The following is a 23866-nucleotide window of genomic DNA, read 5'->3' as shown; positions in this document are numbered from 1 at the left end:
TAATCCTGACCACGTGCCACAGCTGCTTCCTCAAGGAAAAGGCAGAGCAAAGAGCGTGGACATCAGGGAAGGGCCACACTCATCCTTAGTGACTAGCGGATATAAGCTTACCAAACAGGACTGCTCTCACTCCCTGAATGACCTATTTTATATTTTATATAAATACCACAACCTAAATTCACACAGAAAAGGTCCCCTTAAACTGTCAGCCTCTAAACAGTATTATGAGGAGAATTAACACCCGAGCTTCACAGTGGTACAATGGCCCCATTAAGAAATGTCAGAACTAATCCTTTGAGTAGGATTTCTTTGGGGTTCATCCCACTCATTCAGAATTGCTTCCTCCTTTGTGTTCACACACACACTCCTCTGCCGTGGTACTTTGCGCACTAAATTATAGTATGTAATTTGTATATGTGTCAGTTTTCAACCACCTGCCTGACTGCGAGCCCCTTAAGGGCTGGGCCATTTCTTATACATTCTTGTATCTCCAGCTCTCAATGGACTGCCTACCATATACGGGGCTCCAGAGTGATGTCTAAAATGACATTCCAGTGAAGGAGAAATAGTCTTAATGCCCAACATGGTGTCCAATTATGTTTATAAAAATGCACTTTAATTCTTAATTTTTCAATGAAGTCATCATTTCTGTTCACAAAGTAATCACTATGAGAGTTTTGTGTAAGATATAGCTGAGGTCCATAGCTGCTAAAAAAAATCCAAGCAATTTGCAGCTTGAAACATCTAAACTGTAATGAGAATATCACTGTTAACATATAAGCTATTCATAGAGAATAATATGCCATATGGCAAAAGGATGTTACCCAGGAGGCCTGCTGTTGCTTTTGTGAAAATGACAGATGGTTCTGTTTATCACAGGATTAACTTCATCAGCAAAACTTTACACCCACCCATTGAAAAATAATGTGATTACAGAAATTCACAAAAATCATACTCCAGGCAGCCACATCAGTTCTAGAAAAAGTCGTACTTGTACTTACTTGTTAAAAAGGTGATTGTCCACCTTTATCTTTGAATAGGCTTTGAAGTCATCTGGCATCAACATAACAGGGATCTGAACATGGCTCAATTCATTGATCTAGAAAAGTATAAAATTAAAGGCACAGGTTATTACTCTGTAGGTGGGAAGTGCTTGGAACTTTCAGCCCGACCCACTGACCTGGGAATGGGGAAGTGGGTATGCAGCAGATTAAGCACTGTAAAAACTTTTGAACAACAGGAGTTGATGAGTTTCCACGCTGGTGAAGGCATTCACACGACAGAAGGGTCGTACAGCCCAGTGCCAGGGGGACAGAAGCTCCTGCACTCTGGACCCTTCTGGGCCTTGCCCTATGTACCTCTTTGTCTGGATTCTTTATAACATTCTTTATGATAAAATGGTAAATATAAGTAAATGTTTTCCATGAGCTGCTCTAGCAAACTGAACATGAGGAGAACCTTGGGAACATCAACTGATAGCCAGAAGCACAAGTGACAACCTGGATTTGCAAGTGGACTCTGTGAAAAGGGAGCAGTCTTATGGGACTGAGCCCTTAACCTGTGGGGTCTGAGGCTATCTCCAGGAAGACAGTGCAGAATTGAGCTCATTGTTTCCTAGTGTTGGAAAAAATTCACATAAAAGATGAATAGAGCGCTGGCCGGTGTGGCTCCGTTGGTTGGAGCCACCTGTGCACCTGAAGGTTGCAGGTTCGACTCCCGGTCAGGGCACATGCCCAGGTTGCAGGTTCAACTCCCAGTTGTGGTGTGTGTGGGAGGCAACAAATAGATGTATTTCTTTCACATGGATGTTTCTCTTTCTCTCTCTCCCTTCCTCCCTCTCTAAAATCAATCCAAAAAGATAGATAGATATAAATAGAGTATGTGTATCCATCAAAACTATCTTTCAAAAAATAAGAGCAAAATAAAGCCTTTTTCATATAAACAAAAACTGACAACTTACCTAAAACAGAATTTAAAGAAACTTATAAGATTTAGAAGCATATTACTTAGAGTTTAAAGATATACTTCAGAAAAAGTGTGGAAGGTCTGAGATACAAAAAGAATCAGGAAGCAAATAAATAGGTAAATACATGGATAAATGTAAGTAAACATTGCCTATATAAAGTAATAATGCTTAATTCATGGGATTAAAAAGGACAGATATAAACACTGAAAAGCAACAGCGTGTAAGCTGGGGAGCAGATGGTTAGTTGCAGTGCTCATGTATTGTTCAGGAGGAGAGTTGTTAACTTAAGGTAAAATTTTAATGGCAATCAGAATACATAACCTCTACACTAGTGGAAAAGAACAAACAGTAAGAATACAAATAAAACTCTTTTTTAAAAAACAAAACCAAAAAAGAACACAAGAAGAAAAAAATAAGCACTGCAAAGTGGGACATATAAAAAGTAAATGATAGAAACAAATCTGGATCTATACATAATCACAATAGGTATAAGTAGACTAGCAGTTAAAATAAAGATTCTCAAAATGAATTAAAAACAACTATAAACTATATGCAAGGGACATCACTAAAACATTAGAATTCAAAAAGGTTAAAAGGAACTGAAAAAATATATTAAATAGTACTAAAATTATTAAAAAGCTAGCTTACCTTTACTGATATTAGATAAACTAATAACTTTAAGATAAAAGCATTACTGAGAATAAAGAAGGTCTCTACATAATGATAAATGGTTCCATCAGCCAGGAAGATAAGAGTCATATTTTATAAGTACCTAATTAGCCTGAAAGTATAGAGCAAAAGTTGTTCGGACCTCAGGGAAAATGGATAGTCCATCGTTATAGAGGAAGATTTGAGTATGCTTTGACTGACAGTTCAAACAGACAAAAAAATTAAGAATGATATAGATTTTTTAAATTGAACATTCTTCATTCAATATTTGCTACACACCTATTACTGCCAAGTGTTCATCTAGTTGCTTTGGATATACTGTTGAACAAAACACATTAAGATGCCTGTCCTCCTAAAGCTCATAGTGTAGTGGGGAGAGTCAGAAAATAAAACAATAAACTTAGTAAATTATAATGTGGGCAGTAAACTATCTACTATGTTAGAAAGCTATGGAAAAAAGAAAGCAGGATAAAAGAGCTAGGACATGCCCATGAGTACGTGGGTGGGGATCACTGATGCATTAAAAATAGGGTAGGCTGGGGTGGGCCAAGGTTTGAAAGAGATAAGGGATTTAGCTTTCATGAGTGCCTGGTGTGCTTGGGAAGAGACCAGTGTGGCTGTAGCAGATTACCTGTGGAATAGGAAGAGCTGAGAGCAGAGAAGGGAAGCTGGTCCTATAGGGCTCTGGAGATCACTGAAAAGACTGGCTTTTACTCTATGCTGTTGTAGGATTCTGGGTGGTAGAGTGATGATTTCCCTTAACTTAGGGTTTCAAAAGATTACTAGAGGGGGAAGCTTGATTGGAGTGGGGTGAGGCAGGCAGAGCCACAGAATTAGGGAGACCAGTTATGAGTAACTGTGTAAATAGCCTGTTCTGACCAGGATGACCATCTACTTTGAGAGCAGAGCCAACATTATTTCCTGTAGTCTTGAATGTGGTGTATAAGAAAGACAGAAGCCAAGACCCACTCAGAGGCTTTGGCCTGAGCAACCAGAAGGATGGAGCTGCCATCAACCCAGATGGGGGACTTCTCATTTTTATGCTTTTGATTTTTGAATCATGTTAAATAACTGCTGTTCTAAAAATTAAGTACTTTAATAATTTTTTAAACTATGGAAAAAAAGAAAAACATATGTGCAAACTACCAGACATATTTTATAAAATACCTTTTATATTAATATTTAATAAATATTGTATTAATATTTTAATTAATATGATTAATGCATATACTAATTAGTATATAATTCTGTTGTGCTGGGAACTGCACAAAAACGCAAACCTTATGATCAAACCACCCTCATTTCCTGATCCATTCTGACTTTCATGGATGCCTCCTGTTTTTATACAACTATTAAGAATCCGGCTTCTCAAAGATATCACATCATTTAAAGGAAAGCGGTACAATCTAAGTTGAAATTGTGAACTCCCTCAAGCTAGTAGTTTGCATGGTGTCTTGTGGATATTGAGTGTCACCACATCACCCTTGAAATTTTGCAATACCCTGTGGCACTCCCGCTGCATTTTCTGCGATGCCCTAGGGCCCCTTGGCACAGTTTTGGAAGCAAAGATATAAACAGTGGCAGATGCTTAAAACAGCAAATATCATCTAATTATGTAATAAAATGATCAGAATACCTTAAAATGCATTGCAGTACATTATAACCTATAATCACTTTATAATACCCCAAACAACCTTAATTACAACCACCAGTTAATCCTTAACTCGTAAAAACTGATGATCTATATCACCTTCCCATGCAAGTGGTTTTCCTGGGATAACTCTGTATTCACTGCATTTGTGCAAGGACAATTTACAATTATCTTCCTATCAAATTATTGTAATAACTTAACCAGACATCACATTTAGCCTGTTCTGTATTAATTAAAATTTCCTTCATGTTGTGGTGAGTAAAAATGTATGAAACTGCCACTTAACGAAACTCTAGACTAATTTAAAATCATATAATCTCTCCCATTCAATTTACTCAAGTATCTTACAATATTAAATAATTCACAAAGTATATCTGTGAAAAATTTAAATTTACATCTTTATACGAGCACTGCAATATCAAAGTTAAAAAAAGAGAGAATCAAAACTAATTGCCAAGTCTTGTGACAATAAGCACAATTAGAATGAAGCTGATGATATTGAATTTTTCAATATTTTGTAGAAATAAAAGTGTAAGTAAAACAAAGGAAGTTTACAGGGTGGCAAGGAAAATTAAGGAGTAATCAATTTCATATTGCTTTGACTAAATTAGACAGAAAAAAGTTGGCAAGAAAATAATGATTTCTTCTATCACATCCATGCTTCAAGTAATTAATGAGAAAGCAAATCCCATTGTGGAAGCAGGAAAAGAAATACTTTTGAATCCTTTTTGCTTTATAGTTCCTGCTCTGAAAAATGTTTCATGGAAAAAATTATGAAAAGCTTTCAGCCAAGATGGAATGTGTAACGTGAGCATTTACCACATCGATTCCTTTCATGAGTACAATGTGTGAGTGTCCACTCTGGGTAGGGCACTGCCCAAACACCAGTGTTCACGCTCATGGTGCTTTCAGTCTAGAGGGGCACACACATTAACTGAAGAATTGCACAAACGTAACATTTCAACAATGACAAGTGTCAGGAGACAGAAGAACTTCAGGCTACAAGCAAGCATGTCAGGCATAGACCAGGCAGTGATGACTGAAGGGGGGGCTGGCTGGACTGGAGAAGGCAGGTGGAGAGGGGTGCCAGGAAGTAGGCTCGCAGGTACAAAGGCCCAGTGGCAAAAAGAGGCACAGGTAACTGGAGAAATGAAAGGTTAACGTGGTAGGAGTGCAGAAATCAAGAGGGCATGTGATGGGAAAGGGCTGAACAGCATGCCTAAGAGGGCTGTAAGAGGCTACTGGGGAGCTCCAAGGGAGGAAGGCACCTGGCAAAGGGTGGAGGCAGCCGCCATGAAGGAAGCAGGTTCCAGCAACACTGAGGCGGTAAAACACAGGCCGTGTAACAGGAAAGACCATGATCCCATTTAGAGACAGAGCACTTTAATTAAAAAAAGAGTTCCGTTTTGAACTTGTTCAATTTGATGTGCTCCTGAGACATCCTAAGTGTTGATTCAAGTAGGCAGGTGGACATGTGGATCTTAAGTTCTCGGGGGCTGGAGTACAATGTGTGAGTGTATGTGTGTGTAAGACATTAGCTCCTCCTCGGGCATGAAGGAGGTAACCTGGAGAGTGGACAGATGAGAGCACAGGGAGGCCTGCAAGCCCTCTTGAAGAACATCAACGGTTAACAGCTGGAAGAGGAGGCGGATTCTGCAAAGGAGAAAGGGAAGAACCGAGGGAGAAACGAAGGCACAGAGTCACCTCATGGACATGAAGGAGTCGGTAATTCAAGAACAAGATGGAACAAAGTGCTGAGTGCTTCTCAGAAGTCAAGTGGCGTGACGCCTGGAAATGTCTGCTGGACTGAACAACACGGAGGTGTTTGGTGACCTTGGCGTGAGGGGTTGGATGGAGCAGAGCAATGGAATCAGACTGAGTCATCTGGTGAGAGAACGTGGACACTGAATCTGGCTAGTTTTTAAGAAGTCTGGACATGAAGGAGAGGGGAGAGATGAAGAGGGCTGGAGGAAGGGCCTGAGAGAGAATTTTGACTTCCACGGCCCTTCCTGAGAAGGCGGGAGGGGGGGGATCCAAGCATACATGAAGGAAATGGCTCTGGGGGGCAAGTCCTTATCAACAAGAGAACATGGACAGGAGTTGTGCGCAACGGGCCAAATCTTACTGAGGGAAGACAGTAGTTCCAGCCCACTGGCTCCAACTTTCTCTGGGAAGTAGGAGCCGTGGCCATGAGCTGTGAGTGGGAAGCAGGCCAGGGGGTTCAGAGGCTTAGGGAGAACACAGAGAAAGTGACCACAGAATGTGGGGGAACAAGCTGGAAGAAATGGGGCTGGGCTGTGGGGCAGAACAGGGATGGTCAATTTGTAGGGGGCCAAGTGAACTCATGGAGTGATATTCCAACAGGGTCGGCCTCAGGGTGCGGGTGCGGGTGCAGAGGTGAGGGTGGCTGTGGTCAGGTTTGAGGTTTTTGCTAGCTGAGTGTGCCAGAAAGAGGACACAAAATGTACCATAAAGAGCAATGGAATAGCCCGGCCAGGCGTAGTTCAGCAGTTGAGCATTGACCTAGGATCCAGGAGATCCCGGTTTGATTTCCAGTCAGGGCACATGCCCAGGTTGCGGGCTCAATCCCCAGTTGGAGGCATGCAGGAGGCGGCCGATCAATGACAACTCTCTCATCATTGATGTTTCTGTCTCTCTCTCCCTTCCTCTCTCTGAAATCAACGTGTGTGTGTGTGTGTGTGTGTGTGTGTGTGTGTGTATACATATACATATACATATATATATATATATATATATGAGCAATAGGATGGATTCCAGGATACCCAGTTGGAAATGGGAAGTCAATATAAAACATATAAAATATAAAACAATGTAAAGAGTTTTCCCCTGTTGTTGATGGCGTGGCTCATACACAGAGTGAGATACAAAGCAGCAGAGAAGAAAGCAGCCAGGAGCCCACTGCAACAGGGCTGGGCAAGGGCCTCTGGGAGGGGTGAAGCCACTGTGGCTTTGGACGTACGGAGAGATGTGACCTGTGTTTCATTTAAATGTCTGGAAAATGCACACGTTTAGTTATTTCTACAAGTCCCATAGTCACAAATCAGAGTGCCCTAGAAAGTAGAGAATGACTGGCCTTCGTTACTAGAGGAAAAAGAGATGAGAAATCAAAGATGATTACACTTCTGCTTTGGTTTACAGAGAATCATAAACTGATAAAATTAAGAGAATCTTAGAGATCCTACAGTCAACTTTCTTATGTTGTAGATTACAAGGCATCCTGGTATATCTACATCGCTATCATCAAGCAGTAGCTTGGCACTAGGTTATATTAGCTACTTCACGGGCATTTTACCTCTCTTCCAAATTGCCTTTCATTCACGATTTCCTTTGGGTTTCTCTTTTCCCAAAAAAATTCTCCCCCCAAACCTCTTGGTTAGGTGAGTAGCAAGACTTAATGACCTGTGGAAGAACACTTCACTAACCAGAGGATTTACCCCTTAAAAGAAGCTTTTATTTAGTAAACAATATTTTCAATAGTGTACTCATGAGGCCCAATATTACTTTTTCTATAAACATGTTTTATTTTCTATAAACATGTTGTGTGCAAGGCTCACCATTCATCCATCAGTTTTACCAAAATGTATTAATTACAGCACTGCCCAGTAATTGAAAGGCCATTTAACTTCCTGGACAACTCTCTCCTTTAGCCTACTACTTTGACATCACACAAACTGAAATATATCCTTGTCTGTAATTCACATTCATGAGCGATATAGGTAACGACAATGACCTATCATCTTGAATACAGTTGAGTTAATCCTATTTGTTAATTTCTATATTCAACATAGGGTTATGGGTTGTAAATGTTAAGATTTCAGGACAAATTTCTTGGGTTTCAAAGTCTTCAGTTTAAGAAAATTTTAATTTATTAGTCTGTCTACCTAGCCCAATCATTCTATGTGGCCTACCTCAAAATTGGCAGCTAACCTAATAATGGTTTATCATCATATTAACAAAGCATTTACACTTCTCTCTCTTTATAGATACTTACATAGAAAACACACACATATAATTGTATTTATATATGCTATATAATATTCATGAAAGGAAACCAAACAATTTGTGTTAACCATGACTATTTTGAGGGGGAAAATAATACATACATATTTCATAGAAATAAAGCATGCATTATGAAATCCAACTAGTTTTAAATTTATGAAGGTAAAAGTGCTTTTGGAGTTTATTAAAATTTTATTGGTTAGTTAATAAACTAAAATCACAAGTTCTATTATTAAGGCCATATTTAAGCTTCCTTTAGGTTACAAATATTTAATAAACTCATTTAAAAAGTGTGATACTACTTTATACTTATGAAGTACTAGTTGTCAAACCACGTTGGCAAATATTTTTTTCATTTTCTATTTGTGCTGACAGTCATAGTCACATCCTCTAGAGCTCATGATCATAAAAGTAGATTTCAAATACCCCCATGCAGAGAGGCTGTGGCCTGGGTCACCAGTGCCCTGGGAAGGGTCTCTTATTTCTGCTTATATGGCACTAGTCACCCCCAAAACAGACAAGTGTGAACCAACTCTGCCTTTCTGCGTAGCCATTGGGCGTCACTGTGGACAGCACTGGGGCCCAACATAAGACATAAAACAAAGAAGCTTTGTTGTCAACATGAACAGACACAGTGGCAGAGGGGAGCAGGGAGGATGACTAAAAGGTTTACTACAAAGTGCCCAAATGTTCCTGATTGTACAATAATTCAAGAGTTGGGGGGAAAGGGAGAGGGGAAAGAGCGCAGGTAGAGGGGAAAATATTGGTTGACTTTTCCTTTTAAAATGCTAAATGGCCAAACTCAGAAAAGATGTCTTGGTTCCTTTCTTCAGGAAAACATTCAAATTTCTATCCCACTCAAGTTTCCTCCAACACTATAAAACATAGGTGCTTTTTGTTTTTTTTCAGATCTGCTGATTGCAATGAGTATCATTTCTGCAGATGTAACACTGAATTCACACTGGCAAGAAAACAAAGTTTGCAGTTAAGCTGCAAAAATGGGCATAATAAATAGCTACTGGGTGAGGAATGAATACGTAAGACCCAGCTGGTAATGGTTCCGAAATTAAGACATACAGAGCTGTACCCACAAAGCCATTTCACACTGAGACATTTAAAAAATAAATTCACTAATATATATAATTTTAGGTCAAGAAAAGAATACGTTCACAAATTGTGAGGCATTATTAATGGTGCTTGATTAATTCAGATATACTCACCCTAAACACTACAGTACCAGACTAACACATAATTAGTCAGTGGATTTCATTCAGCCAAGCATTCAAAAAGGAGCAAAAAATACCCCACAAAAAAACAACAAAAAAGAAAACTTAAATGTAGTATACAATGAGATATTTAATCTAATTAGAATAGACAATTCACTACAAATTAAGGCATGCTGAGATCAAACAGGAGGCATCCAGCAGGGTGCGCTGCTGGGTATAAAGGCTGAAGGAAGGAGCGGGAGGAACTGTTTTCCTGGCAGCTCGTCCTTCAGGGGTTGAGCAAGACTGGAGATGGCAAGAGTGGGAATTATCTTAAAAGACCCATTTATCCCTCCTCAGAATCTCAAGATGCAGACTGAAGAGGGCTTACTTTATCTCCCAAACAACATTCCTACCACTTAAATATGAGTGTATATTTTAAAACACACTTCAATAATAATAATAATGATAAAGTAGGCAGACTATAGAATTATAAACCTGGGCAAGAAACCACAAAGGATTCAAGACCAATAAGGATCCAATGGGGAAAAATCGTAATGCATATCTCGACATGACTATTATTTTGGGTACTATTTTAACTTTAATTAGTTTCTTAGGGAAATCAAATAAATATGTCACACCAGATTCCCCAGGCTTTACAAGTTTTTCAATTGCTTCTGGCTTCTATGAAAGGATTCTGACTTTACAGTTAAAAAAAAAAAGTGATATAAATTCACCATTAATGTTAAATATCTCTTCTTCCCCCTCCATATCCCTTCATCATATCAAAAATAGCACTTATCCTAAAAAGCAAAATTCCTCTCTGGATTCTATGGTTGATAAGCACAGAAGGATTCCTCCCTTCGACCATTTCTGCTCTAGGGTTCATGGGCTTTAGGAAGTGAACGAGTAGAAAACTAAAACTGCTACTAAGACATGAGAGTTGAGGGTATTCCAGAGCTACTAAAAGGAAGCACAGCTGGAAGTTCTGACACCTGTTCCTGTAGCACAAACAGTAGGGGCCACTTAAATGTGAATTACACTTTCACTGATTCTCCCGAGGTGTACAAAATGACCTCAGGTGCATTTCTAAGAAAATATTTTCCACAGTGTGACCCAGAAAGGAGAAAGTCAAGATTGTACATGTCCTTCCCCAGGGTTTTCTCCAGAGACATCTGTACTATTTCAGGAGGGGATGGGGAGCTGGAGCCTGAGGAGGAACAGGGAAACAGAAACATAATAACTGTAAGGTTATCATAAGAAACTTTAACAAATTAGGTAGACTGCTGTTGTACACGGAATTATCCAAATTGGGTGCAATACCTATAGCCACCCCTTCCAAATACCTGAGAATGGACTTCTAAAAAATTCTTGTAATACAATTGTTTGTAAAATGGGAATAGCACCACTGGTTTATAAACCAAATTTCATATTTTATATTGCTATAGCAACGATAATGTTCTTAGAACAAAGAATATCACAAAGGCACCATTTTCTCTTACTTTCTCTACTAATTTTCTTAGCAAGTTTGAAGCACTGCGGGGAGGGAGAAAGATTAACTAAAAAATTTTGTCTGACTTTTACCATGTATTTGATATCTATTTACAATTTCTTGTTCCATATTTTTAAAAAATTAACTTGATCATAAGCTCTCATCTGAAAATTTATAATATAATGAATATAGGTTGAAATATTTTTTAAATATATTTTTATTGATTTCAGAGAGAGGAAGAAAGAGAGGGAGAGAAAGAAATATCAATGATGAGAAAGAATCATCATCCATTGGCTGCCTCCTGCATGCCCCCTACTGGGGATGGAGCCCAAAACCCAGGCATGTGCCCTGACTGGAATCGAACTGTGACCTCCAGGTTCACAGGTCAACGCTCAACCACTGAACATCACCAGCTAGGAGAGGTTGAAATAATTTTAAAAATTCAAGTCTCACTATGACTCAAACATTCAGCCTGCACTTGGAATGGTGTGGCTCTCATTACAACTTCGACTACTAATTGAACAGCAATTTGAAAGTTCTGAGGTATCACAGGGGCAGGCAGAGCAAATTAGAGTCAATTATAGAGGTAAGAAAAACAGGCAGCTGAAAATGCTTGTGAAGTGTATTTTTATTTGTCTTCAGGCAAGAGCTCAATTTTCTACAGCTGCTCCATCACTATTCATTTTCTAAGACCTTTTTTTTTTAAAGTTAATATCTTTGCATTTGCAGATAAGACAAAATCAAAGATGCAAGTATATTTTAATTAAAGCCTTCTTTTGAACTGTGAGCTACCTTCAAATGTCTAAAAAAGTAATGCTTTATTTTAACGAGCCAAATAAAACTGTTCTGATAGCAAAGCGAAGTAGAGATGTGAATCAGGCATGAAGGCCTGTCATTCCAGCATCTATTAAACTAAAAAGCCCAAATTATTACACTTAAGGGGCTTTTTCTGTTGAACAAGGATCATTAAGTCAATCTTTTGATTAATGGCTACTTGACTAAAATTAAAATGTCATCAGAAATATTTAAACCCTTGCTAAGAATCTTTAATTTATGGCACACACACACCCTACCATAGACCATCTGTCAACGTGATATCTGCAAGCTCAATCAGACTTCTGGTGGGTGTTCCCTGCTGGCTGGCCCTCTGCCAACCTCATCCAAAAGAATGAAGTCATGTTGAGGTTTTACCTTTCATGAACCAAAGAATCTGATATGAAACTTTAAATACAGCCAACAATCTACAGGATATAACGGAGGTAATACAGCCTTTTAAAAATTCAAGAAAAATTTTGCCAATGAAAACAAGATCTTACAATGTGAATGTGGTCCACTCATAAGGCCTCCCAGCCTGGAGTCAGGAGATAGAACCTGGTCCTGCCACTTCCTCACTGCACAATCTTGAACACACTGCTCCACCTCTCTTGATCTTGCTTTATACCTTTTCAAACGAGTTCAAGAAGATAAGAGATTGCAAGTGATGTATTGTTTGGCCCAGACAGTGATTTAGAAAATGCTTGTATTAATTACCAATTCTTTTCAGCCTTGAGGAAACTGACATACAGGTTTGGATTTCTGGCTTCTTTGAAAACCAGGACGATCTAGCATCCAGCCTGAAATCACTCATCTGGTACTGAGCAGCAGGGGGAATGTACCCTCTAGTTGGGCACAGGTCCCCCCACTTCCTATAACCTTTGCCCTGGATCACTTTGCTCATTCTAGGGTTTCAGCCACCACTGGGCTCCAGTGCCTGGTACATGGGAGGTGGTCTCACAAATACCGTGAATCACAAAACAACTTTCCACAGAGTTCCCTTAATTTCAGAAGAAACAGGTGACCTCATGAAGTGTTTGTTTATATGGGTGTAGGAAAGTTTGCACAAAGGCAGGATGAGAAGCCACAGCTCCAATATTACAATCAAGGACATTGCATGATCTTGGTCCTTTGTTGACATCAACATATACACATAGAAGGGGTGCAAAACTGAGATGGCATGCCTGCAGCTGCCTGTAATGATGTCGTCAGCCCATCCAGAAGGGCATCGAGGCTGACACACAGTAAAGTCAATATAACAGAGACAAAAGCCATGGTGGAGATGGCATCATTAGAGTCTCTGAACCCAGTGGATCCTGAGGCCAGCCTATCTCCTGCCATCCTTCCCAGATACACAAACCAATCAACCCCTTTAGGCGAGTGCAAGTTAGTTTTCTGACAACTGCAACTGAAGAAATCCAAATACAACGCTCAAATACTTAGTGGAGGTTGAATGAATGTAATTTTATTCATCTGCGGGGAGAGGACAGGAATGCTAGCAATGACACACACCCCCAAGAACTGATCTTGAGAGTTTCAAATGAACATATTTTACTTTTCATATTCAGATATGTAACACGCTAAAATAATTTAAGACTTCCTGATGTCTTTCTGTACATTCATCCAGTGACAAGGACACCCTGAAAGTACAGTGCCCCAAGTGGAGACTGTAAAAGAAAAGCTCCCAGAAGGGATTGGAAGATGTCAGGCTGACAGCAATTCTCCCAAAAGGTCCAAACTCCCAAACCCCTCTGGTAGTGAGCCTGGCTGGCTAGGGAGAAGGTGAGGAACTGGTATGTAAAACAGCTGTGTCACTGACACATCCAGACAGGGACCACATCTGCTGATAAAGCAGGAAGAGACAGCCATATATTTAGAAAATCAATCATTCACACATGATCCATAAAACCTACAGCATGATAGAGCAGGGAACGGGCACGTAGAGTTTAGCATTTAAGAAAAAAAAGATTTCTTCAGAAAACTTCATAGTTGAGACCTATATTAAGATTCCAGAAGGGAAGCACTGAATTCCTGATTTGGTTAGGGTGGGACTTTTGTTTTTCTTCCCATGAACAGGGCAGAGGGGCAGCTTGTTTTATGGCACAAGAAAGAGCAATATGAGGAGGCTGCAACTGTGAAGTTTATACAGCTTCCCTGGACACCCGTTTTAGGTGATGAATGGACCATACATTTCTATCTTCACCCCTCCTAGAAACCCTAAAGGGCTAAAATGACAACGAAGGAAGTGAGAGATGGAAAAAACAAACATGGCAAAGAAAATTGGTGAGCAGACAACAGAAAAGGAGAAATTTCAAATTTTTAAAAGGGAAAAATCTAGAGGGTTGTTAAATGATAAAGAGGAGAGAAAGCTGCCACCTAAAGGGCCATGGCCACGTTGGTCTCATGGATGCAGAACAAGCGCCTGGAGTTCAGGTAACAGAAAGTGTGCGGCCGACAGGGAATTGATTCTTTAGAGAACTGAGCCCAAGAGGCTTCAGAGCTGAGAACAGCAGGTACCGAGCAGGCCTGGGACCGGAGACAGGAGGTGAGGCAATCTCTGCTCTCTCCTGCCCTGCTCTGCTGCGAGCACACCCATGGCCACTCCGAGGGGACAGTGGAAGATTCCTCTCCGGAGGAAAGGTCCTAGAAAAACTCCACCAGCGGGCTACACTCAGAAGCTGGCCCGCTCCCCGACTACCCTCACGTGAGAGCCACCGGGTCAACAAGCACCACACTCCACGTTCCCACGTCTCATTCTGAAATCTGCATGGAGAGCAATGAGCCACTATACCCGCGAGGAAAGCCCCTATTACAAAGAAGAACTGAAACAAGTCTATCTTTTGTTTCTTCTTTTAAATATATCTTTACTGATTTCAGAGAGAGGAAGGGAGAGGGAGAGAGAGAGACAGAAACATCAATGATCAGAGAGTCATCCATTGGCTGCCTCCCGCACCCCCTCCGGGGGGGGGGATTGAGCCCTCACCCCGGGCCTGTGCCCTGACCGGGAATCGAACCGCGACCTCCTGGATCCTACGTCGATGCTCAACCACTTGAGCCTAGCCGGGCGGGGCTATCATTTTTTTAAAGTGATATTTAACATCACACAATACTAAATTACCAAATTCAGTATTTCACAAAAAGTACTCAAAATCCTTGACATAGTAAGGTCAATACTGACTACTACTTTAACCAGACGCTGTGTATTATTTAAACAAAAGGAGGGATAAGAGGAGAAAAGAAAAGAAGTAGGAGAGCTATAGTATCATCTATCACGGCAGGCAACTGACATTCACAAACGAAAGCCTATTACCTAGAAATAGAGGGGTAAATACCAGATGAAATTACTATTGAATATATTTGTGTGCTAATCTGGAAAGTTCTCCCAAGCAATAGTATGAAGCGAAAACAGCAGGATGTGTTCAATACGCTCCCACTTATGTTTTAGAGAAAAATTATACATTCATATATTTGTATATGAAACTTACAGAAAGAACATAAAAGCTGGAGGAGCAGGCTTGGGGGGCCTGGGGTGGGTGTGAAGCTCCTCACATGTTATTTCTGTAACAATACTGGAAAAACTAAAGCCATGAAGCAACTAACTCGGGACACATCACATAACTCTGAAACAATGGTCCCCAACATGGGGCATGCTCTCCAACAAGGAGATAGGAGAATTTCTACTTCTAATTAGTTTATATCTAAGAAAATTAACCTTTGCAAAACTTGTAAAATTTGACATATAGCCTCATCAGTCCATATGTCAAAATCATGAGCTATATATTATAAGGGAGATACCTGAAGAACTAGTAGAAACCCTACAACCTGGAGGGGTTGGTGGCGGAAACACCATGCCTTTGTCCCCAGTGTATTGCAATGGATTGCAGCTTACATATGCCCAGCTGAGTGGATTTACAGAATATACCATCTGATTTTAACATCTGGTTTTAATTAACCCTCACAAAACAGACACGTGTTTAAAAGGATGCCTGAAAAGGAACCACTGACTGAAGCTAATGCTAAAAATACAAGCACCAGTTAACAAGAATATGGCAGAGCTAACAGAGAGCTGGCCTCCTGGTATGTTCTATTTGAGGTCAGAGCATTGATGATTTAATCAAAAATAACAAGAAGAGCTCAAAAACAATTGAAGTTATTGAGATTATTTAAAATGTGGGCTCCCATCCATTTTGGTTAACCGATATAAATGCACTCCCCTAAGTGTACCTTGAGATATTAGTAGATGATACTATGAAGCGATCAAAGTGGGCAAGTCATTTAAAAACTAAGCATGCAACTGGAAGACAAACATCTATAATTTTTTCAAGGATTTGTTAACATCATGTAATACTAAACCACCAAACTTGGCTCTCCACAAAATTTTACTAATTTAATGATTAGTGTACAGAAGCATCTTTCCAGATTCCTTTGAGAGCAAAAGACGAAAACCCACATACCACTCATTATTCCCAGCAAGGTAAAAATGCCAAAAGTATATGGAAACCAACAAGGCACCAAATTCAAATAAATTCCTTTGTCAGCAAATACCACTGGCAGATACATAGAAAATACTGTTCAATATTTGGAGACTCAAAGTTTAGAAGAAATTGCACAGCCTCTGAAATTTGCTTTATAGTTGCATCTAAGTGAATACATTTTTCTGCTTCTGATAATTGTTAAGTTATTCTATATATCCAAGGAACTGGCATGGGGGTTTATACAGACAAGGAGAAGGGAATTAAGTACAAACTTCCAGTTACAAAATAAATCATGGGATGTAATGTACAGCATAGAGAATAAATAATATCACAATTATGTAAAGTGACAGGTGATTATTAGACTTATGTGGTGATCACTCTGTAAGGTATGTAAATGTTCAATCACTATGTTATACACATGAAACTAAAATAATATTGTATGTTGTATGTCAGCTACAATTAAAAATAAATTAAAACAACAAAAAAAGAACTACCCCATCTACTCTATGTGGTTGGAGGGAAGCAGAGCCCAAGTACTTTTAAAGTTGTGGAATTTAAAAGATGAATCATGAGCATTTCCTTGCAAAAGGACAAGTGTTCCAAATTCGTGGACCTTTGCTGGGGTCAGAGGTGCCTGCCAGTAGTGTGCTCTTTAGCAGCAAAGAAATAAACACACTTTACGCTTCCTTTAAAAGTAAAGGTGAGACTCAGCATGGATTAAGAAAGGAACTGCTTTTCAAGAGAAACTAGTTTTGAAAAGAGAGAATTCTAAAAACAGATGTTTGGAAATGTTTCCATTGTTTTCTGATCTTGTGGCCAAAAATAATGTAACTGTGTCACCTATGAAAATTCTTATATCAACACACTCAAAAAGTTGGAAATAGAATATTCTAGCTTCTTAGAAATCTCGAAGAGAGCTTTGAGCCTATTTGTTAATGGGCTTTGAACCCATTTGTTAAAACTCAAAAAGACAACAATACCTTTCAATAACTTTAGGAGTATTCAGGGAAAACAAAATTTAACAGCTGAAAGCCAACTAAAAGCTTTGTTAAGTAAACTAAAACTGCCAGGACGGGCTGAGACAAGGAGTAAGGTAATTTCGCCAGTGATACAGTTTTTCCATTTGTATTTATAAATCTTTGTCTTTTTTTTCAGCAACAAAAGCCATTAAAAGCAAGAATCAAATATAACAGAACCTTAGACATAGGCTTAAAAAATCAATATTAAAACAAAATTTTCAAAAATATCCCCACAAATTAATTACACTGTTCCCACTAAAAATAATAATTATTTTAATGAGGGGAAAGGATTTTTATAGTGTTAAAATTATTTTTAAATATTTAATCTTGTAATTTTTAGTTTTGGGATATGCTGTAAAATATATATAACATTAATATTTTATATGAATAGAATGCATACATAAGTACACGTTAGCATGCTTAGATTTCACACACATGGTGTGAGATAAAAAATATTTGGAGTCTATTTTCTATGGGGGATTTTTCAAAATACACATTATCTTTAGTCATCTACTAGCCCTGCAGTGAAGAACAGGCCGTTTGGCTGTGTGTTTTGGAGAATAAAAAGTCCCCAGGTATTTTCGGCAGAACTCTCTGCATGCTCTAAGCATTTAGTAAAGCAACCGTGGAGAAAGAAACTCAGCCCTCTTAGATCCATGCCGGCCGGGTACACTATGCAGCATCCACACGGCCATAGGTACATCTTATTTTAAATCAGTCCAAAAAACTTTCATATGTACTCCTGCTTTTTCCCTCGTAACGATGATGTAGGATTATTCTCACTGAACAGATGAGAAATAAAGTGAAATAACTCAGCAGAGAGGGTAACTGGCCTCCTTTAGATCATGAGAACAAAAGGTACAATTAGATTTCTCTATGGTAAGCCCTATGCTTGTGTCAACCTCAATGCACATTTCTGACACTGGATCCTAAAGTCCTGAAGATGGTGGAAAGAAATGACATTATAGCCAAGGCTGTGGCCCAGCATCTTACGAGGAAGCAGGGCTCCAGCTGAGTCCCATCCGTGGGTTTATGAAACGATGCCCTGGTGATCACAGGTAAAGCACACAAAGAGCCCAGCCGGCGTGGCTCAGCGGTTGAGCATCGACCTAGGATCCAGGAGATCATGGTTCAATTCCCGGTCGGGACACATGCCTGGGTTGCGGGCTCGATCCCCAGTCAGGGGCGTGCAGGAGGCGGCCGATCAATGACTCTCTCATCATTGATGTTTCCATCTCTCTCTCTCCCTCTCCCTTCCTCTCTCTGAAATCAATAAAGATTTTTTTTTTAACTAAAAAGCATGCAAAGAGTTTGCAGAAACTTTGGGATATAAATTTATATTGAATGACTGCAAGGGATTAACAGCAGTTTTGGTACCTAAATATCTAAATTGCAATCTTCTAAGTTAATTTCTACTCACTCCCATTTCTAAACTATATTCTGTTCAAAACCTTCAGAATAACTTGCTTCTCAGCTCAGAGCTTCTCTATCCAATACGCTGATTAATCATGTTTTCCTGGTGAGTTACATTCTTTAGCCTAAAAGACTATTTCGAGCATGTATAAGTGCATTTTTATAATAAGTGAAAGCCAACAGGCAACTTAAGTTTTGTCTAAAAGAGAAATAACTGTTGAACAAACAATAGTACAAAGCTATTTTATTCAGAACAAGAGAAGATTGTTCCTAAGACATACCAGACTACATTTCTTACATAATTTTCTTTTGTCACTGAAAATGTTTTCGAAAGTTGAGGATAAGCTCAATTTTTATTTCAATTTAGGTTTTAGGATGTCAACACTTTCATCACATTGAAATGCAAAAAAATCAATTTTTCGTATAGATCTGAATTTACTTTATAGTTTAATGTAAAGCACAGGGTGAGGTTTAAGATATAATCATTAGCTCAGCTAATATTTTTTTCATGGCTGAAAATAGGATATTTTTAACCCTTTCCTTAGATGCATATGTACTTACAAATAAATGTATTGAAGTGTTTTACAAATAATAAAAATAACAAGCACTTTTTAAAACTTGGTTTAAAAAAACACACACCTGTCACCATTTCATGATTCATGAATTTTCAAAAACGTGTCATATGAATTACACGGTATATCTTCTATCCACAAATACTCCTAACTCAAAAATATGTCAAAAGAACAAAAATTCTACTGTTCGTTTTCATTTTTTTAGGAAAAAGAGCACCTGCAATCACAAGAGTTTCGCATAAATAATTCTCTCCTTTCTCCACGTCCTCCCACTACATTCTATGTATTCTACCAACTATAAAAATAGGTAAGCAACCCCACCACCCAGAGAATTAGATAACAGAGAATCTTAATTCCCAATCAGATCAACTGACATTAACTTCTCATTCTCCATATGCTATAGTCATGAATTAAGGCTGCCACACACCAGATTTAATCTAAGAGGTTCTCACTGAATTTTAAATATGGAAACTTCTAAAAGGTTGAACAGGGAACTGTACCTTTAACTCTTATAAAAGATTCAATTTTGCCCGGCCGGGCATGGCTCAGCAGTTGAGCATCGACCTGGGATCCAGGCGATCAGGGCTCGATTCCCGGTCAGGGCACATGCCCGGGTTGTGGGCTCGATCAATGACTCTCTCACCATTGATGTTTCTATCTCTCTCTCCCCCTCGCCTTTCCTCTTTCTGAAATCAATAAAGATATATTAAAAAAAAAAAAAGATTCAATTTTTTTCATCCCTATATTTCAGTTATATCTCTTCTGAATCATTTGAGGCTAACCGTTTTCATTAAGATAAAGAGCAGGTGAGTATTTAAACTACTCTCTGTCCCAGCACTACAAATATTAAATGCCCAGGAACAACATAGGACTACTCTAAATGGTCTCTCCAAAGTCAGGTCTGAGATATTATGGTGCAGATCTTAAATAGTGCATAATTTCTTTAATATTTTCTCACAGGTGTCTTTTTTATTCAGGAGTCAATTTTGCATTCAGATGTATTTTCCTCTTTGATCTGAAAGGTTAAAGGTTCAGGGTCTTATGTATGCTTGCCTTGGAAAACATGATTTAAAGACCCTAACAAAGTTTATCAGTCACATTCAGTTAGAAATGTCATTTAGATAACTCCAAATTTATGTTTCGTCAACTCTGAATAACTTAATTCCTGGTAATTTACTTTTTTCTACCTCTAACTCTTTTACAGTAAAACCAAGGGATTGCCGTATGAAATTCCACGGGAATCATGAATTTTTAAAATCCTAGCAGAGGAAAATCAAAATTTTCTTCTTTCACTGTATTAAAAAGAAAACAACAGGCCCCAAATGGAGTCACTGTTGCTAAGTCCCACGTTATCAAACCAAGACTTAATAGCTAACCTTCTTGCAGTTTCAAACTTTTCTAGGAATATAGTCTTAAGTGGTGAGCCTGCAATTTTCTGGGAGCAGCGATGAGGCCATCTGCCACACAGGCCTTCCCATCCCCCAAGTGAAGATGGGGTTCTCTCCTTGCCCCACCCCCCCGCCTTCCATTGCTAGATGGGATGCTGCCCTATTCCTGAATCAATAAAGCCAATTAGAGCTTTAAAATGTACTCAGTTGACTTTTTGTTATTTAACAATTGTTTATTATGAATTTTTCTTACGCTCTCTGTTTTTCTCCTTTGTCAAGTTTTATCACATACATCTCAGGAAAGGCTGGAGGACGTGAATTTATCTATGTCCCTCAGCAGCAGGGAAGGACCCCTGTGGCCAGGCCAAGTCACTGCTTCCTGAGGGGCATGTCCACGGGCGACAAGCAGGGACCACTCACACCTCTGAGGGTAAGAATGAGAGCTTTCCCCATGCTCACTGGTTCCAACTCAAAATAAAAACAGAACTCTGCACAGAACGTGAACAGAGAGGCAGCCAAACCCTACTGCGTTGCCTTTTTCTGCACAACGGGATGTGAAATCTAACAAATATTTGAAATAAACCAAAACGTAATTTGTTAAACCAAAATCTAATATGTAAAGAAAGATAAGGAAAGCCGCTTAAAGCCTTGCTGTGATACATGCAAATTACGATTTCACTGCTGCCTGTGTGCAAAGCCTCTTATTGTTGAATTTCAGAATCCCCATGATACTCAGTGAGAGCAATGATCTGAGGACCCTACCGATTCCTTATCTAAAGACAGGAGAATATGAAAATATAAGCATTTGCTGTAACGGCAGGATAACACAGTTTCCCATATGTGAGAAAAGCTGGCCAACAGTCGTCTTTTTCTCCCCCTACTAGGTTACAAGCACTTTAAGGAAGTGGGAGCTAACTTTTATTTATCTTTGTACATTCCTGCCCACCCCAGGGACCAACTACATGATATAGTTGTTGAATAAATTTTATTTATTTTTATTATAATTTTTAAATTCTCACCCAAGGACATGCTTAGAGAGAGGAAGGGGGAAAGAGGGAGAAGGAGAGATGGAGAGAGGGAGACATTGATGTGAGAGAGAAACATCGATCAGTTGCCTCCCATACAAGCCTCAAGCGGGCATCAAACCCGCAACCCAGGTCTGTGCCCTGACTGGGAATAGAATTGGCCACCTTTCAGTGCACAGATAATGAATGCTCAACCAACTAAGCCACTCTGGCCGGTTGTTGAGCAAATTTTAAATTAAATCCTTCATGTGTAAACTTTAAAAGTGACTTTACTATTATATCTAGCAAAGACAAATCTTGATGTCCATATCTATCGCTCTGAAAACCAAAAGCTACAATGCCAATAATTAAATTTCCATTTACCAAGTTACCAAAGTTCGGATTGATAGAATGCAAGATGACTTACTAAAAGATTACTTTACTGGCATAAAATCAATGAAATAAATTATTTTCCAAACACTATTCAGTTCTACCAGCCGAGCCATTCTTAAGGATGACAGTGTTTGTTTTTGTACATTTTCAGAGCATTTTAAATTTACAAAGGATGTTCATATCAATTATTGAAACATCTTTATAATATATATGAACCTCTGTCATCATTCAGTCTCAGAAAGCACAGGAAAAAAAATAGTGCCCTAAATGCTTTAAAGTGATACTAAAACAAAAACAAAACAACAATAAACAAGTTCCTCTCTCACTTCCATATAATTCATTGATGGCTAATCAAACAGAACAGGACATTTATCACATACTTGGGTCAATATGCTTAAGTGTGTATTCAGTTTTGATACATAAACACCTTTAAACTCACCATCTCTAAACAAACACTATTGAAAGCCTGCAAACAGAAGGAAAAACACCCCAGCTATTATAAGCATGTTTTACTTAATATTTTACTTACATGTGGTTAAATGTTTACCTGCTTGCATTCTTCAAAAATCTGGATGCATAAAGAGCTCCCTAGACCTAGACTTACTCTCTTTTTTTTTAACTATTACAAATGTCCCCTTTCTACCCTCATTGATCCCCTCCACCGGGCATCCACCCCACCCCCAGGCCTTCCCCAGACCAATGTCTGTGTCCATGGGTTATGCTTATAAACATGTAAGTTCTTTGATTAATCTCTCCCCATCCACTCCCCCTCCCCACCTTCCCTCTGAGATCTCTCAGTCTGTTCCATGCTTCTACATCTCTGGATGCATTTTGTTCATCAGTTTATTTTGTTTATTACATTCCACATATGAGTGAGAGCATGTGGTACCTGTCTTTCTCTTACTGGCTTATTTCACTTAGCATAATACTCTCCAGGTCCCTCCATACTGTCCCAAAGGATAAAAGATCCTTCTTTTTTACAGCTGTGTAGTATTCCATGGTGTAAATGTCCCACAGCATTTTTGTCCACTCACCTACTGATGGGCACTTGGGCTCTTTCCAGATCTTAGCTATTGTAAATTGTGCTGCTATGAACATAGGGGTGCATAAGTTCTTTCTGATTAGTGTTTCAGGATTCTTAGGATATATTCCTAGAAGTAGGATCACTGAGTCGAATGGCAGTTCAATTTTTAATTTTTTGAGGAAACTTCATACTGTTTTCCATAGTGGCTGCACCAGACTGCATTCCCACCAGCAGTGCACTAGGGTGCCCTTTTCTCCACACCCTCGCAATTGTCATTCGTTCATTTGTTGATGGCAGCCATTCTGACAGGTGTGAAGTGATACCTCATTGTGGTTTTAATTTGCATCTATCAGACACTTCTCCAAAGAGGACATGCAGATGGCCAAGAGATATATGAAAAAATGCTTGAAGTCACTAGACTTACTCTCAAACAAAGGCAGTAACATCTCTACTGGCACAGTAAGCTAGAGGGGGGGTGACAATGTTTATTTCAAGGAAAGCAATATATCAACTGATATGTATCCTTTTTAAAAAACATTCTATATTATATTTCAAAAAGCAAGAATGGCTTTTAGATAATATATACACAAAACTAAGGATAAATTTAAAATACAAATAATAACATATCTGAATGTAAAATGTCAGATGTTTTATCATTTTCACTGATGAGATAGGCCTAACCTCATTGAAGTCTTAGAAAATATCATTTTTTTAATTTGTTGATTTGTTAACCCAATCTCACTAGTTTTCTCCTATATCTTT

General features: G+C 39.0%; 1 protein-coding gene across 1 annotated transcript in view; it reads right to left on the bottom strand.

Annotated features, from left to right (window-relative positions):
- PIP4K2A (phosphatidylinositol-5-phosphate 4-kinase type 2 alpha) overlaps positions 1–23866 on the bottom strand; it is a 161684-nt gene that overhangs the window by 63774 nt on the left and 74044 nt on the right. Inside the window, exon 2 of the mRNA XM_081131705.1 lies at positions 1002–1099. Within this exon, the coding sequence (XP_080987831.1) occupies positions 1002–1099 (98 nt within the window). The remainder of the gene's footprint in view (positions 1–1001; positions 1100–23866) is intronic.

Source organism: Miniopterus schreibersii, assembly GCF_964146895.1.
Source record: "Miniopterus schreibersii genome assembly, chromosome: 1".
Lineage (NCBI taxonomy): Eukaryota > Metazoa > Chordata > Mammalia > Chiroptera > Miniopteridae > Miniopterus > Miniopterus schreibersii.
The sequence above is the reverse complement of the archived record's forward strand: the minus strand, read 5'-3'. Positions and strand labels throughout refer to the sequence as shown.